We start from the raw sequence: 17799 nt of genomic DNA on the forward strand, positions 1-17799 counted from the left end.
TATTTGCACTTAGCTTTTGGTTGAATCGCTATAAATATACTTGTAATCCGTTCAATAGTGAATCGTATCGACAGAAAATAGCTTAATATGATAGAAAACTGACTATTTTACCCAAAATGCGTGTGTGCTAAGTATATTTATGCTGACTAGAATCGTAACCGCTCGGCTTCTCTCGCGTCACCTGAATTAAAATCCGTTTCTCCCGTGCCTCCTGTTCGCTGCGTGTGTTAGGGACGCTGTTTCAATGACACGTGGAGTAGCTTCCAATGAAGAGTGTTCCGAATCGGTCCATTTCAATAAGGATGCTGTAAACAGGAGAAATGTTGGCACAGACCAGTATGATTGAGGAATAAGATATTAGGATTGTAGCGTCATCTACTGTTCATGTAATGGCATAGCAAGTGATTTTGGCAGGGACCTTTGTTACGTTAATAAAAATTAGCCTTCAGCACACAGTGGCTGCAAGGGGTGAAAATTATGAAATTATATTTTCTTAATTACAACAAAACCATTAATGCTCCAAAGAAGTCTGTTTAAAATTGTTTTGATATTCATAATGAATTATTATTATTATTATTATTATTATTATATTTAAGCATTGATGGTTATAATACGCTGTTTTCTCACTAGTGATCTAGTTCCCTCCTCCCCTCTGTAAATGTACTTAAGCTCTCGAGCAACCTACTGAAGTGATGAAGACCCGCTTGATCCATTCGAGACAGCACACTGAAGGATGCAGCACCGTTAATGTCTTGCATTTAAAAGCGTGACTTAAACAAGTGTGGCATTATATAAATTGTTTTACAACCAACATATCTGACTTTATCGCTGTAAAACGCTATGATCAACACCGAAGCGAGGTGAGTAGCTAATATCCGCGTGATTCTATTTGTCCGGTTTAGGTCAGTGGCGCACTATCGTCAGTTGATAGTATGCAGTTTACAGCATCATTGACTATTTCAGCTATAAGATTTGGACCAAACCGTTTAGTGAAAATCACACCTCATGTAGGACATGACTCAATAGTTGAGACTGGGGGGTTGCATTGCATTATTATTATTATTATTATTGACATGGAAAAGAAAAAAAGCCACCATGAAATAATAGGCTAATAATTATGGGCAAATTTGTAATAGCATAATAATCTAAGTAAGTGTTAAGTAGAACAACTGCTGGATGTAATTGGGAAATGCACGCAAATATAACACAATGTTCAGCTTAATTGCAATGATTCTAATAGTGTATAATTTCTGATAATGCATCAGGTAGAGCTATGACCTATCCTGTACTCTCCTTATGGCTCAAATCTGTGAAGGATGTTGCCATTGTGTTCTATATTTAGAATCGTGACTGTGTATGCCGCGAAGAACACGGTGTTCTTATTTCACGTTCTTACATCATTATCACAGTTCACACTCAGGGCAGCACATTTGTCCTCTGGCCTTGCAGTAATTTTCTTTATCATTGTGGTATTTGATCTCTGTGCGTGTTGTATGTTATACTGCATAATTCAAGTTTTTGATTCAGCACTGCACTCTTCTCACTGTATCAACTATAGTTACACAATCCATCCTTGTTATGCAATGCTGCGCGTCTGTCGTGCATTGTAGTACAGAACGGCTTGTTCCAGTAATAATAATAATTGTAATAAATGTATATATTTATATAAATTATAAATGTATTTATTATAAATATATATGAATTACTTCAAGGTTATTTTAACTCGTTCAAGGTGGAAGCGGGAGACGGGTAACAATCCAATGTGTGTTTTTTTTTTTTTCTCACACAAACTTTTTCACAAAAAATCAAAAAAATGCATTTCAGCTTCAACACAATGACCACACACACGAACACACTGCTGTGTGCAACTCTCTCTCTCCTCCGGCTGTCTGGATTGCCCTTTTAACTCCCTCTCCACTCTCACTGCAAACACAAAACAGCTGTTAGAGGTGATTTCCCACAGGTGTCAATCCTTACCGTACTCACACTATCTGCCTCACACTCCAAAGACGCCGCTTGGCGGTCCGCCACGCCCCCATCACCACAATATTATTGTTTTTTGAGGAGTTTTCTCAGCAAAAATTTATGTATGTGATTCATTGCGATAAATTCGATTAATTAAACGGTATACCATGCAATTAATTTTATAATTTTGTTTTATCAACTGACAGCCCTAATATATATATATTATACACCGATCAGCCACAACATTAAAACCACCTGCCTAATATTGTGTAGGTCCCCCTCGTGCTGCCAAAACAGCACCAACCTGCATCTCAGAATAGCATTCTGAGATGATATTCTTCTCATCACAATTGTACAGAGTGGTTATCTGAGTTACCGTAGACTTTGTCAGTTCAAACCTGTCTGGCCATTCTCCATTGATCTCTCTCATCGACAAGGCATTTCCATCCATAGAACTGCCACTCACTAAATGTTTTTAGCACCATTCTGAGTAAATTCTAGAGACTGTTGTGCCTGAAAATCCCAGGAGATCAACAGTTACAGAAATACTCAAACCAGCCCATCTGGCACCAACAATCATCCGTGTGATTATCTAATCAGCCAATCATGTGGCAGCAGTGCAGAGCCTAAAATCATGCAGTGATTTCGACCATGGCATGATTGCTGGTGGTAGACAAGCTGGTTTCTTAAACTGTTTTCTGTAACTGCTGATCTCCTGGGATTTTCACATGCAACAGTCTCTACAGTTTATGCAGAATGATGCCAAAAACATAAAACATCCAGTGACCAGCAGTTCTGCGGATGCAAATGCCTTGTTGATGAGAGAGGTCAACAGAGAATGACAAAGTCTATGGTAACTCAGATAACCGCTCTGTACAATTGTGGTGAGAAGAACATCATCTCTGAATGCTGTTCTGAGATGCAGGTTGGCACTGTTTTGATGGCACCAGGAGGACCTACATAATATTAGGCTGGTAGTTTTAATTTTGTGGCTGATTAGTGTATATACAGGGCCTTATCTTTTGTCTTGTTTGTTCAACATTTATATCTGCCCTGTTTCATACAGGTCAGCAATGAAAATTCAGTGTTGTCATTAGCAGCTCTTTGCTCTCCTGTGTCTGTGCAGAGCTGTACTTTTGGATTCAGCTTGTGTGCTCCGATGGGTCAGGCAGCAGGCTCCAGGGCCTCTGTGGTGCTCCTGATGCCCTTCACCCACACAGGATTACCACGGCTGGGCAAGGGATGAGCACAGATCAGGCTCAAGATGCAGTCCTTTACAAGGTGAGGCTGTCACCACCTCACAAAAGAGATGTCTACTTACCAAAGCCACACAAAAGAATATTTTGTCTTAACTGAGACTTCAGTGGTCTAATCTTTAACTACTGTACCTTATATTTGCTTATGTGATGCATGTGACATTAAAGGAATTAGTTCACCCTAAAACTAAAATTCTCTCATAATTTACTCACCCTCATGCCATCTCAAACAAGTATGCCTTCCTTTCTTCACTGGACCACAAACAAAGATATTTTGAAGGATGTATGAATGGTCCAAAACATTCAAGTTCCAAAAATGAGGCATAAAGGCAGCATAAAAGTAACCCATGCAACTCGAGCAGTTTAATCCATGTCTACTGATGCAATACAATCACTTTGGGTGAGAAACTGACAAAAATATAAGTCCTTGTTTACTATAAAGCTTGACATCTGTCCCAACTGGAACACAGTGGAGGAGTCAAGACGGTGATGGCATGTTGCTGCCAGGTACTCAATCCCGGAATCATTATACATCAAAAAGATGTTGAATTTTCCTTTTCAAGGGTTTATCATCAACCTTTGTGACTGCGGTACATTTTAAAAGTATCCTAAAAAAACTCAACCTGTAACTCTCATACAGGTTGAGTTTTTTTAGGATACTTTTAAAAAAAGCAGAAGTGGGCACGAACCTGGCAATACTGTGTCTAGTTTGTGTGCAGCACTCTGTGCATATGTCCAACATGGATGTGTGTGAACAAGCTTCTCACATGTACATGCCAAGTTGACTGCGGATGTCAATATACAGTATAGTGAATATGGTCTTTTTTAAGGATTATATTGTTTTCACCAATTGCAATCATATCACTTCAGAAGACATGGATTAAACCACTCAAGTCATATGGATTGCTTTTGTGCTGCCTGTATGTTCTTTTTGGAGCTTGAAAATGTTGCACCCAATAGAGTTATGAACAGCAACACATCATGCATCCTTTAAACTATATTCCATTGGGTTCCACCGAAGAAAGAAAATCACACAACTGTGGGATGGCATGAGAGTGAGTAAATAATGTGAGAAACTTCTCTTTTTTCAAACTATTATTTAATTAACTGCAAGTATGTTATTGCGGTGGACAGAAAAGCACTGATGAATGTAGAATCATTTGATAATTTCATGCCACACTTTGGTGTATCTTTGCTGCAGGAGGGCAAGTTAACAGCAAAACAGGTGACCTCACTGGACAAAGAATCATCAATTTTGCACTTTCAGTATCAGCTAAGTGAGCAGTTGTCATGGGGTATGCAGACTGTACTCTCTGGCCACAGCCTCTTTGTTGGGATACCAAATGGAGAACTTCTCAAGGGCACCAAAGAAGGGTAGGAGATTAGTATGGATTGCTCTCCTTCTGCCTTACAACACTATAGGTGTATATGTCGGAGCGAGGCATATTATAATTTTATCATTTTTATATAAAACATTTCTAATAATATAGGTAAAAAAATAAAAGAATATATATATATATATATATATATATATATATATATATATATATATATATATATATATATATATATATATATATACGTCATCTGTAAATTCAACATTTAGAAGCCTGAAACAGTTTAAAGCTGCATCAATAAACTGGAGCAATGCAAGTATGTGCTAGTATACCGATAGAACAAAGGTCCTTGATGTAAAGTTGGAGCAAGAGCTATTTTAGCATGAAGGAATTGTACAGTGTGAATGGATCATTGAGCCCCACTTCTGTCACATTAATAAAAGTTATGAATGTTTCAGAACTCTCTAAGCATGACCTAAATGGTCCTGCATAACTACTTGTCCCGGGGCAAATTCCTCACAGCCATACATTTTAACATTGAGATATTGGTGGAAGCGCATTTTCTCTATTACTTACTGCAGTTTTCCCTCTTTTCACCTCCTCTAGACTCACCAGTGTTTTGGAGTTTGCAGAAGAGAAACTGAAGATCAGTCATGTATTTGTGTCGTTCATGAAGAGCAGGCCAGATGCATGTAAGTTCAGGATGAGCGCTGTGTATGACAAAAAGGCATGCTTGATGAGATAGCGTTTTTTGCTTTGCCTTCTTGCTTTTATGAAAGTTGCAATTTGTTTACTGTTTTACTGTTAACCTTTAATAAATTTTTTCATTTCTGTCTTTCTCAGTACTCCTTACCAGAACATTCTTCTGCCTTGGTTTTGAGCTTGTGAAACCAGATCATCTAATAGCATCCATTGCAGGGGATTTGCGTCTCATGGTGTATACAATACAACAAATTCACTCATCAGAAGAATAACTATAAATATACAGAATTATATAGATTGTTGTAAAGTGCACTAAATGCAAAACCCACAAAACAGTGTTTTTATTGTGCTGAAGAAACATTCCACTAGTGGCATTCAGGATTCAGCAACTCAGTAGTTGAACAAACTTAGTGATCTTAAACTAATTTATAATTTATAAACCTAGAGGAACACACCTTTTCACCCTTAGCATTTTACATTTTTTTAATTTACTTTTCAATTGTGATCAAATATAAAAAAGGCAGTATAATTGATCTGTTGTCAAATATTTATCTAAAAGCTACCTAAAATACTTCATATAAGTATCAAACAACATGCATGCGATATACACAGTAGCGTTGTCAATGTGCATAGCATGTGTTGTTGTACTATGTTCTCTGTGGCAGAAGAAAAACACTTTTTACTCAGCACTCTTTTGCATTAGAGTAAGATCTGCATGTGTTCATTTTAATTTATTTTATTTATTGACCTTTTTGCCTGTAATGTAAAGTGCTATTGCGCTGTATGGTTCCATCATTGGTTCTCTCAGTAAAACCACAAATAAAGCCAAATGCAATAATGAAATATACTTATGTGCATTGAAATTTAAATTGAAGTAAGCAAAATGCACTCATCTCACACTATAGAAAAGTGTCCATAAGATTTGAGTGCTGAGGTGGAAGGCACGATTTTCACTGTTTCTCACACAAAATAAAACAGAATGTTTAGCTTTAGAGGATGTAGAAAATTGTGCACGGACTACTTTTATACTTATTAAGGAAGTGCAAAACTAACAATTTGCCTCAGACCCACGACCCATAGGACAAGTGGCTAAAGAAGATGGATATATGGATGGAATTAGTCTGTTATTTTCACGTGACCCCGATCAGATGCCTTTAAAGTGGGATATGTGGAAGCTATATGCAGCATTTCAACATGGTGACTAATGGATGTTCAACAAATAAATAGGTCGAAAAAACTATAACATCTTATTGTACAAAACTATCAAAGTAAGAAATAAGAAAGTTGCCAATAAAGAGTGCCACAAAACCACATATGCGCATCCTGAAGGCAGAATGATGAGATTCAATGCAAAGTTTTACTCCTAATGACATGAATTGTAACTTTGATACTGTATATATAAATAATGAAAACTCACATGTGATGAAGACAGTCATATCAGTAACCTTATGAAAGCTGTTTTATTCTACACGGAGAGGGTCTCCTTATGGGGGCGGCCATGTTTATATGACCAGTCAAATGCTATTCTCTTAATCTCAGTAACCGTCATTTGATACTTTCACTCACTCATTAAAGTTATTATTACTGACTGTGAATACTAAATTTCTACAATGGTATCTGAAACAGAAAACTATCGATTTTAAATGATGCTGTTATCCAGGCCACTAAGTGTCAGTGTAAGACCAAGATGACACAAACACAAAAGTTACTGAGTGCACCTTTAATCTCTCCACATCACCGAACAAACACAGGAATATTACTCACAGCAGAGGATTTAATGTTCGACAGTGATCGTCTTGAAATGTTTTGTTGATGTGGTGCTTTGCTGTAACAGACTAAACATAAAATATTAAATAGAGGAAAATTCTTGGAGGGTTTTTACTGTGCTGACTGTTATTCACTGTTAAGCACAGCAAGCTATCATAATGCAAAAACACTCTCTAAGAAGATGCACCTCTCAATTCATTTGTTTGTCACATGTTTGCGTCTCCCGTTAAAACCAGCACCACTAAAAATATGAATGTTAGTAGTCGACTACATTAATCGACTAGTCAGTTGGTAGATGACTAGTCAATTACCCTAGCACATCCATAGTTCTTTTATATTACTTTTATGTTCATTCAATTAATTTGTATGAATACACCTTGAATACACCTCTTCTACAATGAACATTTTCCAATTGCTGAGTTTAAAGTCATATTGATATTTTTTCTGGGGCTTCAATTAAAAAATATAATGTGGTGTCCAGAGACAGTAAAAAAAAAAAAAAAAAAAGCCAAAGTCTCATTAAAATGTGAAATTCCTGAAAAAATTAATGTTGGCATGACTAGTGCAGAATAAGTAGTGAAAATTTTGTTTTAAAAAATGATTAAAAATGCTTTTGTCCACTAAATCAAAGTCATTGGGTGTAACCAGCATGTAGGTAGATATTGTGTTGTTTATGTTGACCATAAAAACCATAAAAGAGAGCAGGCACCTTTAGACCCTCAAGACTGAGTGTGAAGTTTTAAAAAACATCTTTATTTATTTTTTTATACATTTTTGTAAAAAGCACATTTTGTTCTTGTTGTGTAACCCTGAGAAAACTCAAAATGCCATTATTTCATAATATTTATAAAAATATTGTTTTATTAAAAAAAATGTGTTTGAAAACGTTTTGGAAATTAATGATTAAGTTGTATATACTATCATGTATTCAATGTGCAAATAAAATATTATAATACTTTTTACTTAATGGTTACACTGCATGACAATTTTTAGAATTTTTTTTTTTAGAAAATGCTATAAAGGTTTTTTCAAAAATAAATGAAAACAAATTGGACACAAAGATTACATTTCTGAGAACTTGACACAAGTGTTTTAAACTAGATTTTTTTTTTTAAGATTTCTCATTATAACACCTTGTACAACATTATTTGTCAATGACCCAAAAGTATTGACACCTATTTCTGACACATCGGTTGATGAACTTAGATCTGATGTTTTAGATCAGAGGGCTGCGATTGGTCAGTTCGGCAGCGTGACGCAGACAGCGTCATCATTGTCATGTGCCCCACCCCAGTGAACCGCTGTAGTTAATGCTAATGCTAAAGCTACGGGCATGTGCTGCTGAACACACACCAATGTTAACATACCGGTAAATGTCACATTACTGAAACATCTCTGCTGCACGGTAAGGCGCCTCTTGGTCCTGTTGAAACGTAACCGGACTGTCATAGATGGTTCGTAAAGCTCTAACAGAATCGAAATGCTAACCGGACCTCCTGTCCATTCAGCTGTATGAGAACTGCTAACTAGCCCACTGGATATCATGCTCAACCGTGTGGTTTTACAAAATCCAATCTCGATGAAAGTGACATTGTTTATCTAGACATTACTTGAGAAGGAAGTATTGTGTTCTAGAGAAGTGTCTGGTTCCTCAACAACAGCAGCAGCAGCATATACAGGCTGAATGAACACTAGCAACAGTCTGACACTTATATTTCCGTGTTTTCACTTAATATACCTTGTTTGCAACGTATTTTTTTCAGTGGTAGGACCTTAAGGATTTTTTTTTTTTTGTCCCAGCGCTCATCCTGAACTTAAGATTGAAAAAAATAATTTATTTTTATTGAATAGCGATGGAGCAAAACGATTTTAGACGGAAGGTGATTTTAATTAAAATTATTGTTTTTTAAAAAGGTGGCACCCACATGGTGGGGTAAGAGGCCCCAAGTGGGTTTAAAGTGGTATTGTAACTGTAGGGACAATAGTTATAGGGAAATTTTGTCCAGTCAGGAAAATACTTTTGAGACCGCAGAAAAATAAAAAAGTTAAGATAATGCTTATTCAAAATAACCACTTAAGAAAAGCTTTACCATTTTCTATGAATTTCAATCACATTTGGCATTTCATAACATCTATATACAAATGAATCTCCATTGTAAATGGATCAGTCAATATGATCAGTACAACAACACGTTATGCACATTTCTTTTGGCAAACTTCAGAGAGTGAGCATGTGTAATCTTTTTTTACTGTGACAACGCCACTGTGTATATCGCATGCATGTTATTTGATGCTTATATGAAGTATTTTAGGTAGCTTTTAGAGAACACATTTGACAGCAGATCAATTATACTGCCTTTTTTTTTATATTTGATCACAATTGAAAAGTAACTTTTAACATTTTGCATAACATATCTATTCGCCCCACTTAAGAAAAACAATGTGTTTTGGGGGGGTTGTTCACCTTGAACAAAACAGAAAATTACGTAAGTATTTTTTTTTTCTTAAAATAAATGTAATAATTTTAGGGATTCTCTTCTCAAAAAAAATATTCAATTTTATATAAAATTACCTAAAAATCTAGCTTTAGACATTGCATGCAATGATCTTATGGATCAGGAATATTTTGCCTAAATCAACAGCTCAGTCTCGTGGAAGCTAAAATTGCTTCCATTACCTTTATGATGTGTTACATTCATATGAGCAGACAGAGACGCAAGTTTGGAGCAGAAGAAATATCAATAAACCTTGTGTAAATTGTCAGCTTTACGCTAAGCTAAAATGCTATTTCTAGCCATTTTACATATGCACCTTAAGAAATTTTACAAATGATTTAACAATTAATCATGAAAGCCCTAAAAGGCCAATGAAGTATCGTAGCCCTAAAACAGACAATTAATCGTCATAATTGCAATTATTTGTTTGACAATGAATCGTCAGCCAAATTCCATAATCGTGACCACCCTATAGCCGATTCTTGCATTTGTGGCAGCACATCCTCCTCACATTTTACATATGTGCTTGTATATCACTTAAGAATTGTTGTTAACCCAAACTGTTATTTTCCAAGAAGCCTGGGTCTGATGCCGTGTACTACAGGCTGGAAGCATGCAGCAGAAGGGGAACATTCAGATCATAGAATGGGAGGACTTGGACAAACGCAAGTTCTACTCCTTTGGAGTATTCATGACCATGGCCATCCGTGCCACAGTCTACCCCGCCACACTCATTCGCACCAGGCTGCAGGTTCAGAAGGGAAAATCGCTCTATGCTGGGACCTACGATGCCTTCTTGAAGATTCTCAGAGCTGAAGGTTTGAGAGGACTTTACAGGGGCTTCATGGTGAACACGTTTACACTCGTATCAGGGCAGGCGTACATCACCACTTACGAGCTGGTGAGGAAGTATGTCTCCAACTATTCTAAAGACAATACGCTGAAGTCGATAGTGGCCGGAGGGTCGGCGTCATTAGTAGCCCAGAGCATTACTGTTCCTATAGATGTAATATCCCAACAGCTCATGATGCAGGGCCAAGGGGAGCATCTAAGCCGCTTCAAAACATCCTCAGGAGCACGGCATCCATTGTCATTTGGGCAGTCTAGAGACATTATTGCACAGATATTTGCTGCAGATGGCATTCGTGGGTTCTACCGAGGATACGTGGCTTCCCTTCTGACATACATCCCCAACAGTGCGGTCTGGTGGCCATTTTACCACTTTTATGCAGGTTGGAGTTTAAGAGAGGCTTTTTTTTTTTTTTTACCTTAAGCTGATGGATTAAATTAGATGATAAATGTGCTAGTTCAGTTATTTTGTGTTGCTTGTTTTTGATTGACAATTTTATTTACATTCAACTGTAAAAATAGTTTTTTTTTTTTCTATTATGCTGATTGATAAAATACTTTTCTAAATCATGTCATCATAATCTGTCTTTAGATAGTAGCCCATCTGCCTCATTAAAGACCGTAATGCATGGGATCTTTTAATTACCGATTTGAGCTGATTTTCAAGCATTTGAAATGAATGTATTGTTATTGGCTCCACAGAACAGTTGTCCAAGATGGCTCCCAGTGACTGTCCTCATCTAGTTCTGCAAGCTGTTGCTGGACCTCTAGCAGCTGCCACTGCTTCCACCGTGACCAACCCCATGGACGTTGTCAGGGCAAGAGTTCAGGTGATTCCCATGCACACTGTAACACTAAAATTAGACAATAGATGTGTAGTAAACATAACAATGTGTCACTGAATGGTTTTACATGTGTAAGTGTAAACAGTGCCGTTTAGCATTTTAATGACTGTTTGTTTGGACAGGTGGAAGGCAGATCATCAATCTTTGAAACGTTTAACCAGTTGATCAGAGAGGAAGGATTCTGGGGGATGACCAAAGGACTCTCTGCTCGCATCATATCTTCAACACCAACAGCAATAGTCATGGTGGTTGGTTATGAAACTCTTAAAAAACTCAGCCTACGGCCAGAGCTGGTTGACTCCCGACACTGGTAAAATGGGGAAAAATGAAATGTTCTAAGTCATCTCCACTATAACTTTTCCACTCCATCTTATTTGTTGTTTTTCCTTTTGAACTCTCTGCCTTTAGATGATTTAGTGTGTGTGACACGGCAGATTTCATTTAGGGTTTTTATGGAAATAGTTTTAGCTTATTGTAACATTTCAGCTAGAGCTGTTTGTTATTATCTTTTAATGGAAAAGTGCTGCTCAGGTTTTAATTCATTGTAAGAGTCACATTAATTGTTCTGAATAATTGTTAAGAAGTATGAGATCTAACAGATTGAATGTTCTATAAAAAGAGAGTATTTTGTCACAAATTTATTCTAAATCATTGTTTAAGTAGTAGTTGAATGGATACAGAATATTTTTTTGAATGTGCTTAATTTAAGGAACTCGTTGTATCAGGCTGTCCCCACAATGTCATTTTGTAAGTAGTAGTGCAATGGATATCATAATTTTTAAGGTTTATGTGCTGTAACTATCTCCTAATGTGTACTATGTTGTCCTTTTGAATGTGTTTTTTGTGGGATGTTGTGATGTTTTAAATTGCCAAATTGAAGAGATATTTAAGGAAAATTTGTGTATCTGTTGTTGATGTAGGTGAATAATGAAAACTTCAAGTTCAGTTAGGTGTGTGTGCCCTTTAGTTTCAATTTAAGTTTTTAATGGGATAGTTCACCCAAAAATGAAAATTCTCTCATAATTTACTCACCCTCATGCCATCCCAGATGTGGATGACTTTTTTTCTTCTGCTGAACACAAAAAGATTTTTAGAAGAATGTCTCAGCACTGTAGGTCCTGACAATGCAAGTGAATAGTAACCAAAACTTTGAGTTGCAAAAAATAAATAAATGCAGCATAAAAGTTATCCGTAAATCTCCAGTGGTGTAATCCAAATTATGGTTTACTTTATGTGCTTTTTAGTGCTTCAAAGTTTTGGTCACCACTTGCATTGTTTAAGCTGCAGAGCTGAGATATTTTTCTAAAAACCTTTCTTTGTGCTCTGAAGAAGAAAGAGTCATACACATCTGGGATGGCATGAGGGTGAGTATATGATGAGCATTTTCATTCTATGAACTTTTATTTAAACAGAACATATGATGAAATTGTGTGAGTAGTAATGGTATTCTAATCCACATCCCTTATATATGGTGTCTGTGAAGCTGCTGCAAGGTCTTCAAAGAAAAACAAAATAGCAGATGTTTAATTGGCAAAGCTATCCGGAAGGATGCATCATTTAGCACTCCTGGAGTAGGTACTTTGTTATTCTATCTGTCACCACTAGGGAGCAGACACTGACAAAGTGTTGCCTGGAATTACTGTGTAATTTGAAAGCATCTAGTACACTAAACTGAAATGGTCTGCTCCAGTCTAGTTTAATTTAACCACACATAATCCATCCCAGTTTAGTCTGAGGCATAAAAGGGTTTATTTTTTACTGATTTCTTCCTGCAGTTTTATTTTATCCTCAGCAGGACTACTTTGGAACCACAAGGCACATACCATACAAGACAACAAATCAGTAGTTTTACCTTGAGAAAATTAAACTAGTATATACAGAAGGTTTCAACAAATGAATAGTGACAAATATCACTACAGTAAAAAAATTAGCGCTTACTCCCAAAACATATTTGATTGGAAAAAAATAATACACATTTGAAATAACATTTTAGAAATACTGTATGTTGGACATATGTTGTATAACTGTTGAGCTAATAAACATATAGTTAATGGATTCTCTGGAAACCATCTGACTTGATCATAATACTTTATAAATAGAATATTAAACATTGTGAGGATCTTATCACGTGCCATGACTACAAACTGTATGTGGACAAGTGTCACCTTAAAAACTATAAGGGAGTCTTTGACCAAAAAGTAAAAGAACACCTTAATAATGCAAAAATGGTCACGTATAATGCATTTATACATGATGCATTTTAACGGGGTTTCTTGTTGGTACCAAGAGTTTAACTGTCCTTCTTGGCAACATATAAATTCAAAGGCAATGGATAAACTTAAATAGCTTTTTATGCAAAGATGAATCAGTTTAGACCAAAAGATTTGCTCTGGATGTCTGGGAAGGGAATATTCATTAGTTCAATTCCAGGACAAGTGCACTGTCCCCTACAGTGTTTTTTTCTTCGGGCAGTAGGGTTTCTTTCTTCTCTGATTTAATGATTAGTGCCAGAGCAGTGCTTCTGTAAAGCCTGGGGGTCACAAATGAGACGTCTCCAGGTTGCTACATCAATCTGAGGGTTTGAGTTGCTTGAAATCATATTATGGGAAGGGGTGATGTTACACATTCAACATGTCTGCATTTTGCATGATTGCATCTTTAAAACATTACTTTTTCTGTGCATAGGAAAGAAGAGATATCTGCTCCAGCATAAGATGATTGAAAGTGGAAAAAACAACAAAAGGTTCAATATCATACAGTTTATTTATCACATTTGGGATTGATTTTTCTAAAAGCTTTGATGTGCATTGAGACTAAGGCAGTGAAAGACAATGAAGTACGCAATAGGAATATACTTGGACAGTATGTACAGAAACTATACAGAGGTTACAGAAATTTTATATTTTCATAGAGAACATGCCATTTCTCAGCCATTATATAATTTACATGCGCCACATATACTGATCAGCCACAACATTAAAACCACCTGCCTAATATTCTATAGGACCTCCTCATGCCACTAAAACAGCTGCAACCCGCATCTCAGAACAGCATTCAGAGATACTATTCTGCTTATTAAAATTGTACAGAGGAGTTATCTGAGTTACTGTTGGCTTTGTCAGTTCGAACCAGTCTGGCCATTCTCTGTTGACCTCTCTCATCAACAAGGTTACAGAAATACTCAAACCAGCCCGTCTGGCACCAACAATAATGCCATGGTCCAAATCACTGAGATCACATTTTCCCCCATTCTGATGGTTGATGTGAACATTAACTAAAACTCCTGACCCGTATCTGCGTTATTTTATGCACTGCTGCCACACGATTGGCTGACTAGATAATCGCATGGATTGTTGATGTCAGACAGGCTGGTTTGAGTATTTCTGTAACTGCTGATCTCCTGGGATTTTCACGCACAACAGTATCTAAAAATTAAAAAAAAACATCCTATCTCAGAATGCTATCCTGAGATGTGGGTTGGCACTGTTTTGGCGACACGAAGGGGACCTACACAATATTAGGCAGGTGGTTTGTTGTGGCTGATCGGTGTATATTAAGGCATATAATGTAATCTTATCTTATCTTTTAGAGTAGAATACAACAATGGCAAGTCATGAGCGTGTTTACTGCAATATGCTGTGATGGCCTGTGACATGTAGCTGTGATTAACTGGGCCTCATGCAAGGTAATGCTGCCAATGATCCATATCTCACCATGACACAGACTTCATAACTGGGGCCAAAACCCCTATCTTACAGCCTGCAAAGGCTATGGTCCACTGAAAAGAGCATTACTGTCCTTTCTCATAACACTCCCTATTTTATGAACTGGCATGATTCATTTTGGTTTTATTTGGTTTCTCTGAATAATATTTATCAGAAAATAAAAATTTAAATAGTTATCTATCTCTTAGAGTAATGTAAGATGAAAAACGCAATTGCTGAACCATGTTATTTTATGGTGCCTCTGTGACATTTTGGCTTAAGTGTCAAATTGTTCTTCTGGATGGAACTTCTAGTTGAGCTGCTGCATGAATTGGTCATGCATAAATAATCTTGTAAATGTAGTTGGTTATGTAAAGCAAACGTTAAAAGTTATCGAATACAAGTTGTGTGCTATCGTAAAAGTGTTTGGATGTCGCAAGCAGTGTTGGGTAAATTACTCAAAAAGAGGAATCCACTACAAATGACTAATTACTTCTCTAAAATAATAAATAAGTAAAGTAATCAAATTACTTTACTTATAACTTCATGGGGAAGTAATCACATTACAAATTACTTTACTTTTAAGTTGCTTTCCAAAAGTATTTTCTCAGAATAGTGTTTGTTTTTCTGCTCAACGATTACAAAATGATGTCTAAATGTCCTGCTTGTTCATTGTCGTTGTAACAGAAACACAAAAAGTTGTACATATAAACATAATTCCTGTTTTAAATGGTTTCTACATAAATAATATTATTTAAGAGAACTGTGTAACCCAAATACTTAAAAGTAATATACTTTTTGACTACTTAAGTAATTCGAATACAGTAACTACCTGCTGTGTTATCAGATTACACCCAAAACTTCATAAAATTGCATTTTGTCAGAGGGCAAATATGACATGTTTATGAACTGATAATCTGTAATTTTACTCATGATTTGTGCGAAAATTAATCAGTCATTGTTGTAGTGCCTTACTGTTTATTTTACCAGTAAACTGATGCTACACATTCAACGAGCCATGAAAAAATAACAAAGTGCTCATTTGTGGGTGAACTATCCCCCACATAATCCAAAAACATGAGAGCTAAGGTGTGACGACTCAATCACTGATTAGTTTGAGGTCAACATCGCTAAATGAACAAGCAACGGTTCTTCAACAAGTACTGCTCTTCACCAAATTAACCCCCGGCCATAATCAAAAAGGGCATTGGGCGCTCCCACTGGGAGTAACTTCCATTAGGTAAAATTGGGAGTGAAAAATGACAGTGGGCATAATAGATGCACTAATGATTCTGCAGTGTCTATATCTGTAATGTCAGGGGACAGGGTGTTGTCACACTGGGCCTTGTCTCTTTTGCCGAGCTGGAAGTTGATAGATGTTCTCCATTAGTGTACGTCAGTGGATGATTTGTGATGTAATCTGGTATGACCTCAAAACGGCTCCATCTGAGCCCCATCAAAGGAACAGAGGTACGATAGAAAGCTTTTAAAAATCTTTATCGGTTCACATGCATGGGTGTTCACATGGTTAATGGTACAGATTACTTCAAACAAAATTGCTTAAAAGCATAGTTGACCCAAAAAAGAAAATCTTGTCATCAATTACTCTCGTGTTGTTTCAAACTAGTATGACTTTCTTTTTTCCATGGAACACAAAAGGAGATTATGAAAAGTAAATGGTGATCTGAGGCTGTTATATTGCATACAACATAACACAGAAGAAAGAAAGTCATACAGGTTTCAAACAATATGTGGTGAGTAAATGATATCAAAATTTGGTTCCGCTTCATATTAGGTGTCTTTAACTACTTTGTAATAACATTCAAAAACATGTAATACAATGTACTCATTGTGTAATTACATGTTGTTCTGCAAAATTATTATAAGATTCAAATTTGTTGCTACTATAGGTTAAGGTACGGGTAGATGTAGGGGTAGGTTTAGGGTAGGGTTTGGGTTAAATTTAGGGTTTTGGGTTAGGTCCAGGATTAGGGGTTAAGTTTGATAGTGTACCTACAGATGTAATTAAATGCAGGTACTTTAAATCTAAGTAAATTCCAACAACACACGTACACAATAAGTAAACTGCATCAAATTCTTAAGTACAAATTAGGTAAAGACACCTTTTTTTGGGTGAACTATCCCTTTAAATGCAATAGTCTCATACCAAATCAATTGATTGATGTGACAGATTGTGTATGATGAGGGCGAATAAGGGAGTAGGTGGGTCCTTTCCTCCTCTTGGACACTTTTAGGGGAAATGACAAAGCGCTCTCTGCCCTCTCTCTACATTAATTATCAACTTCTCTCTCAAAGGCACTTTGTCAAAGAGATAAATGAAACACCATCAGGACAGGAACAAATCAGACTGCCGAGCAGGGGAGGGGTGGGGGTGTTCGGCCTGGGACCCCTCTTTCTCTCTTGGAGCTTCTGTTCTTCTCTTGTTTCCAAGTGAGCTGCAGGTTGTTAGAAGAGAAACAAAATTAAAGTGTGTACACTCTCAATTTTATCAGCTGGATTTATTTGAGCAAATAAGCCTTAGGAATTAATCCTAAGTGCCATAGTAGCACTGTCAAGAACTTTATAAAGTATATCGAAAGAAAAGGGAAACCTGTTATAAACTACATTTATTTCCATCCCAAAGTTGAATGCAACTGAGAGTGGCAGAAGTATAAACTGACTACTTAACTCTACAAGCACTTTATATGAAAGTAAATGTGACAGCACGGCTAGTATTAAAGTGATTAGTTCAAGAGTGCAAGATGAATGAGAAGCATTAGGGAAGGAAGGCTTCTGTAAGCCATTACATTCATCTGGGCAGGAGGGAGGGATCTCTGACGTACACCACAGATGCTTGCTATCAGCAGTGGTCCAGAAGG

General features: G+C 36.7%; 1 protein-coding gene and 1 pseudogene across 4 annotated transcripts; both read left to right on the forward strand.

Annotated features, from left to right (window-relative positions):
• The first annotated feature begins 676 nt into the window (after positions 1-676).
• Positions 677-7944, forward strand: LOC127654941 (ornithine decarboxylase antizyme 2-like; annotated as a pseudogene).
• Positions 7945-8315: 371 nt separating this feature from the next.
• LOC127654902 (solute carrier family 25 member 44-like) lies at positions 8316-13265 on the forward strand. Of its 4 annotated transcripts, none has more exons than XM_052142467.1 (4): positions 8316-8396; positions 10098-10754; positions 11074-11201; positions 11339-13265. In XM_052142467.1, exons 2-4 carry the CDS (start codon positions 10136-10138, stop codon positions 11528-11530), a joined length of 939 nt encoding a protein of 312 aa, XP_051998427.1. In that variant the 5' UTR covers positions 8316-8396; positions 10098-10135; the 3' UTR covers positions 11531-13265. The 4 variants fall into 4 exon arrangements, with proteins under 4 accessions (XP_051998427.1, XP_051998419.1, XP_051998413.1 ...); XM_052142459.1 differs by having other exon boundaries at positions 8319-8432; XM_052142453.1 differs by having other exon boundaries at positions 8319-8432; positions 10101-10754.
• Positions 13266-17799: the final 4534 nt, after the last annotated feature.

Source organism: Xyrauchen texanus, chromosome 2, assembly GCF_025860055.1.
Source record: "Xyrauchen texanus isolate HMW12.3.18 chromosome 2, RBS_HiC_50CHRs, whole genome shotgun sequence".
NCBI lineage: Eukaryota > Metazoa > Chordata > Actinopteri > Cypriniformes > Catostomidae > Xyrauchen > Xyrauchen texanus.

What these genes read in the sequence shown, in the direction of transcription:
- LOC127654902 (XM_052142467.1), top strand. Translation starts at nt 10,136, where the DNA reads ATGCAGCAGAAGGGGAACATTCAGATCATAGAATGGGAGGACTTGGAC. An exon ending in ATTTTACCACTTTTATGCAG is followed by an intron (nt 10,755 to 11,073) that starts GTTGGAGTTTAA and finishes TTGGCTCCACAG; the next exon opens with AACAGTTGTCCAAGATGGCT. An exon ending in TTGTCAGGGCAAGAGTTCAG is followed by an intron (nt 11,202 to 11,338) that starts GTGATTCCCATG and finishes TTGTTTGGACAG; the next exon opens with GTGGAAGGCAGATCATCAAT.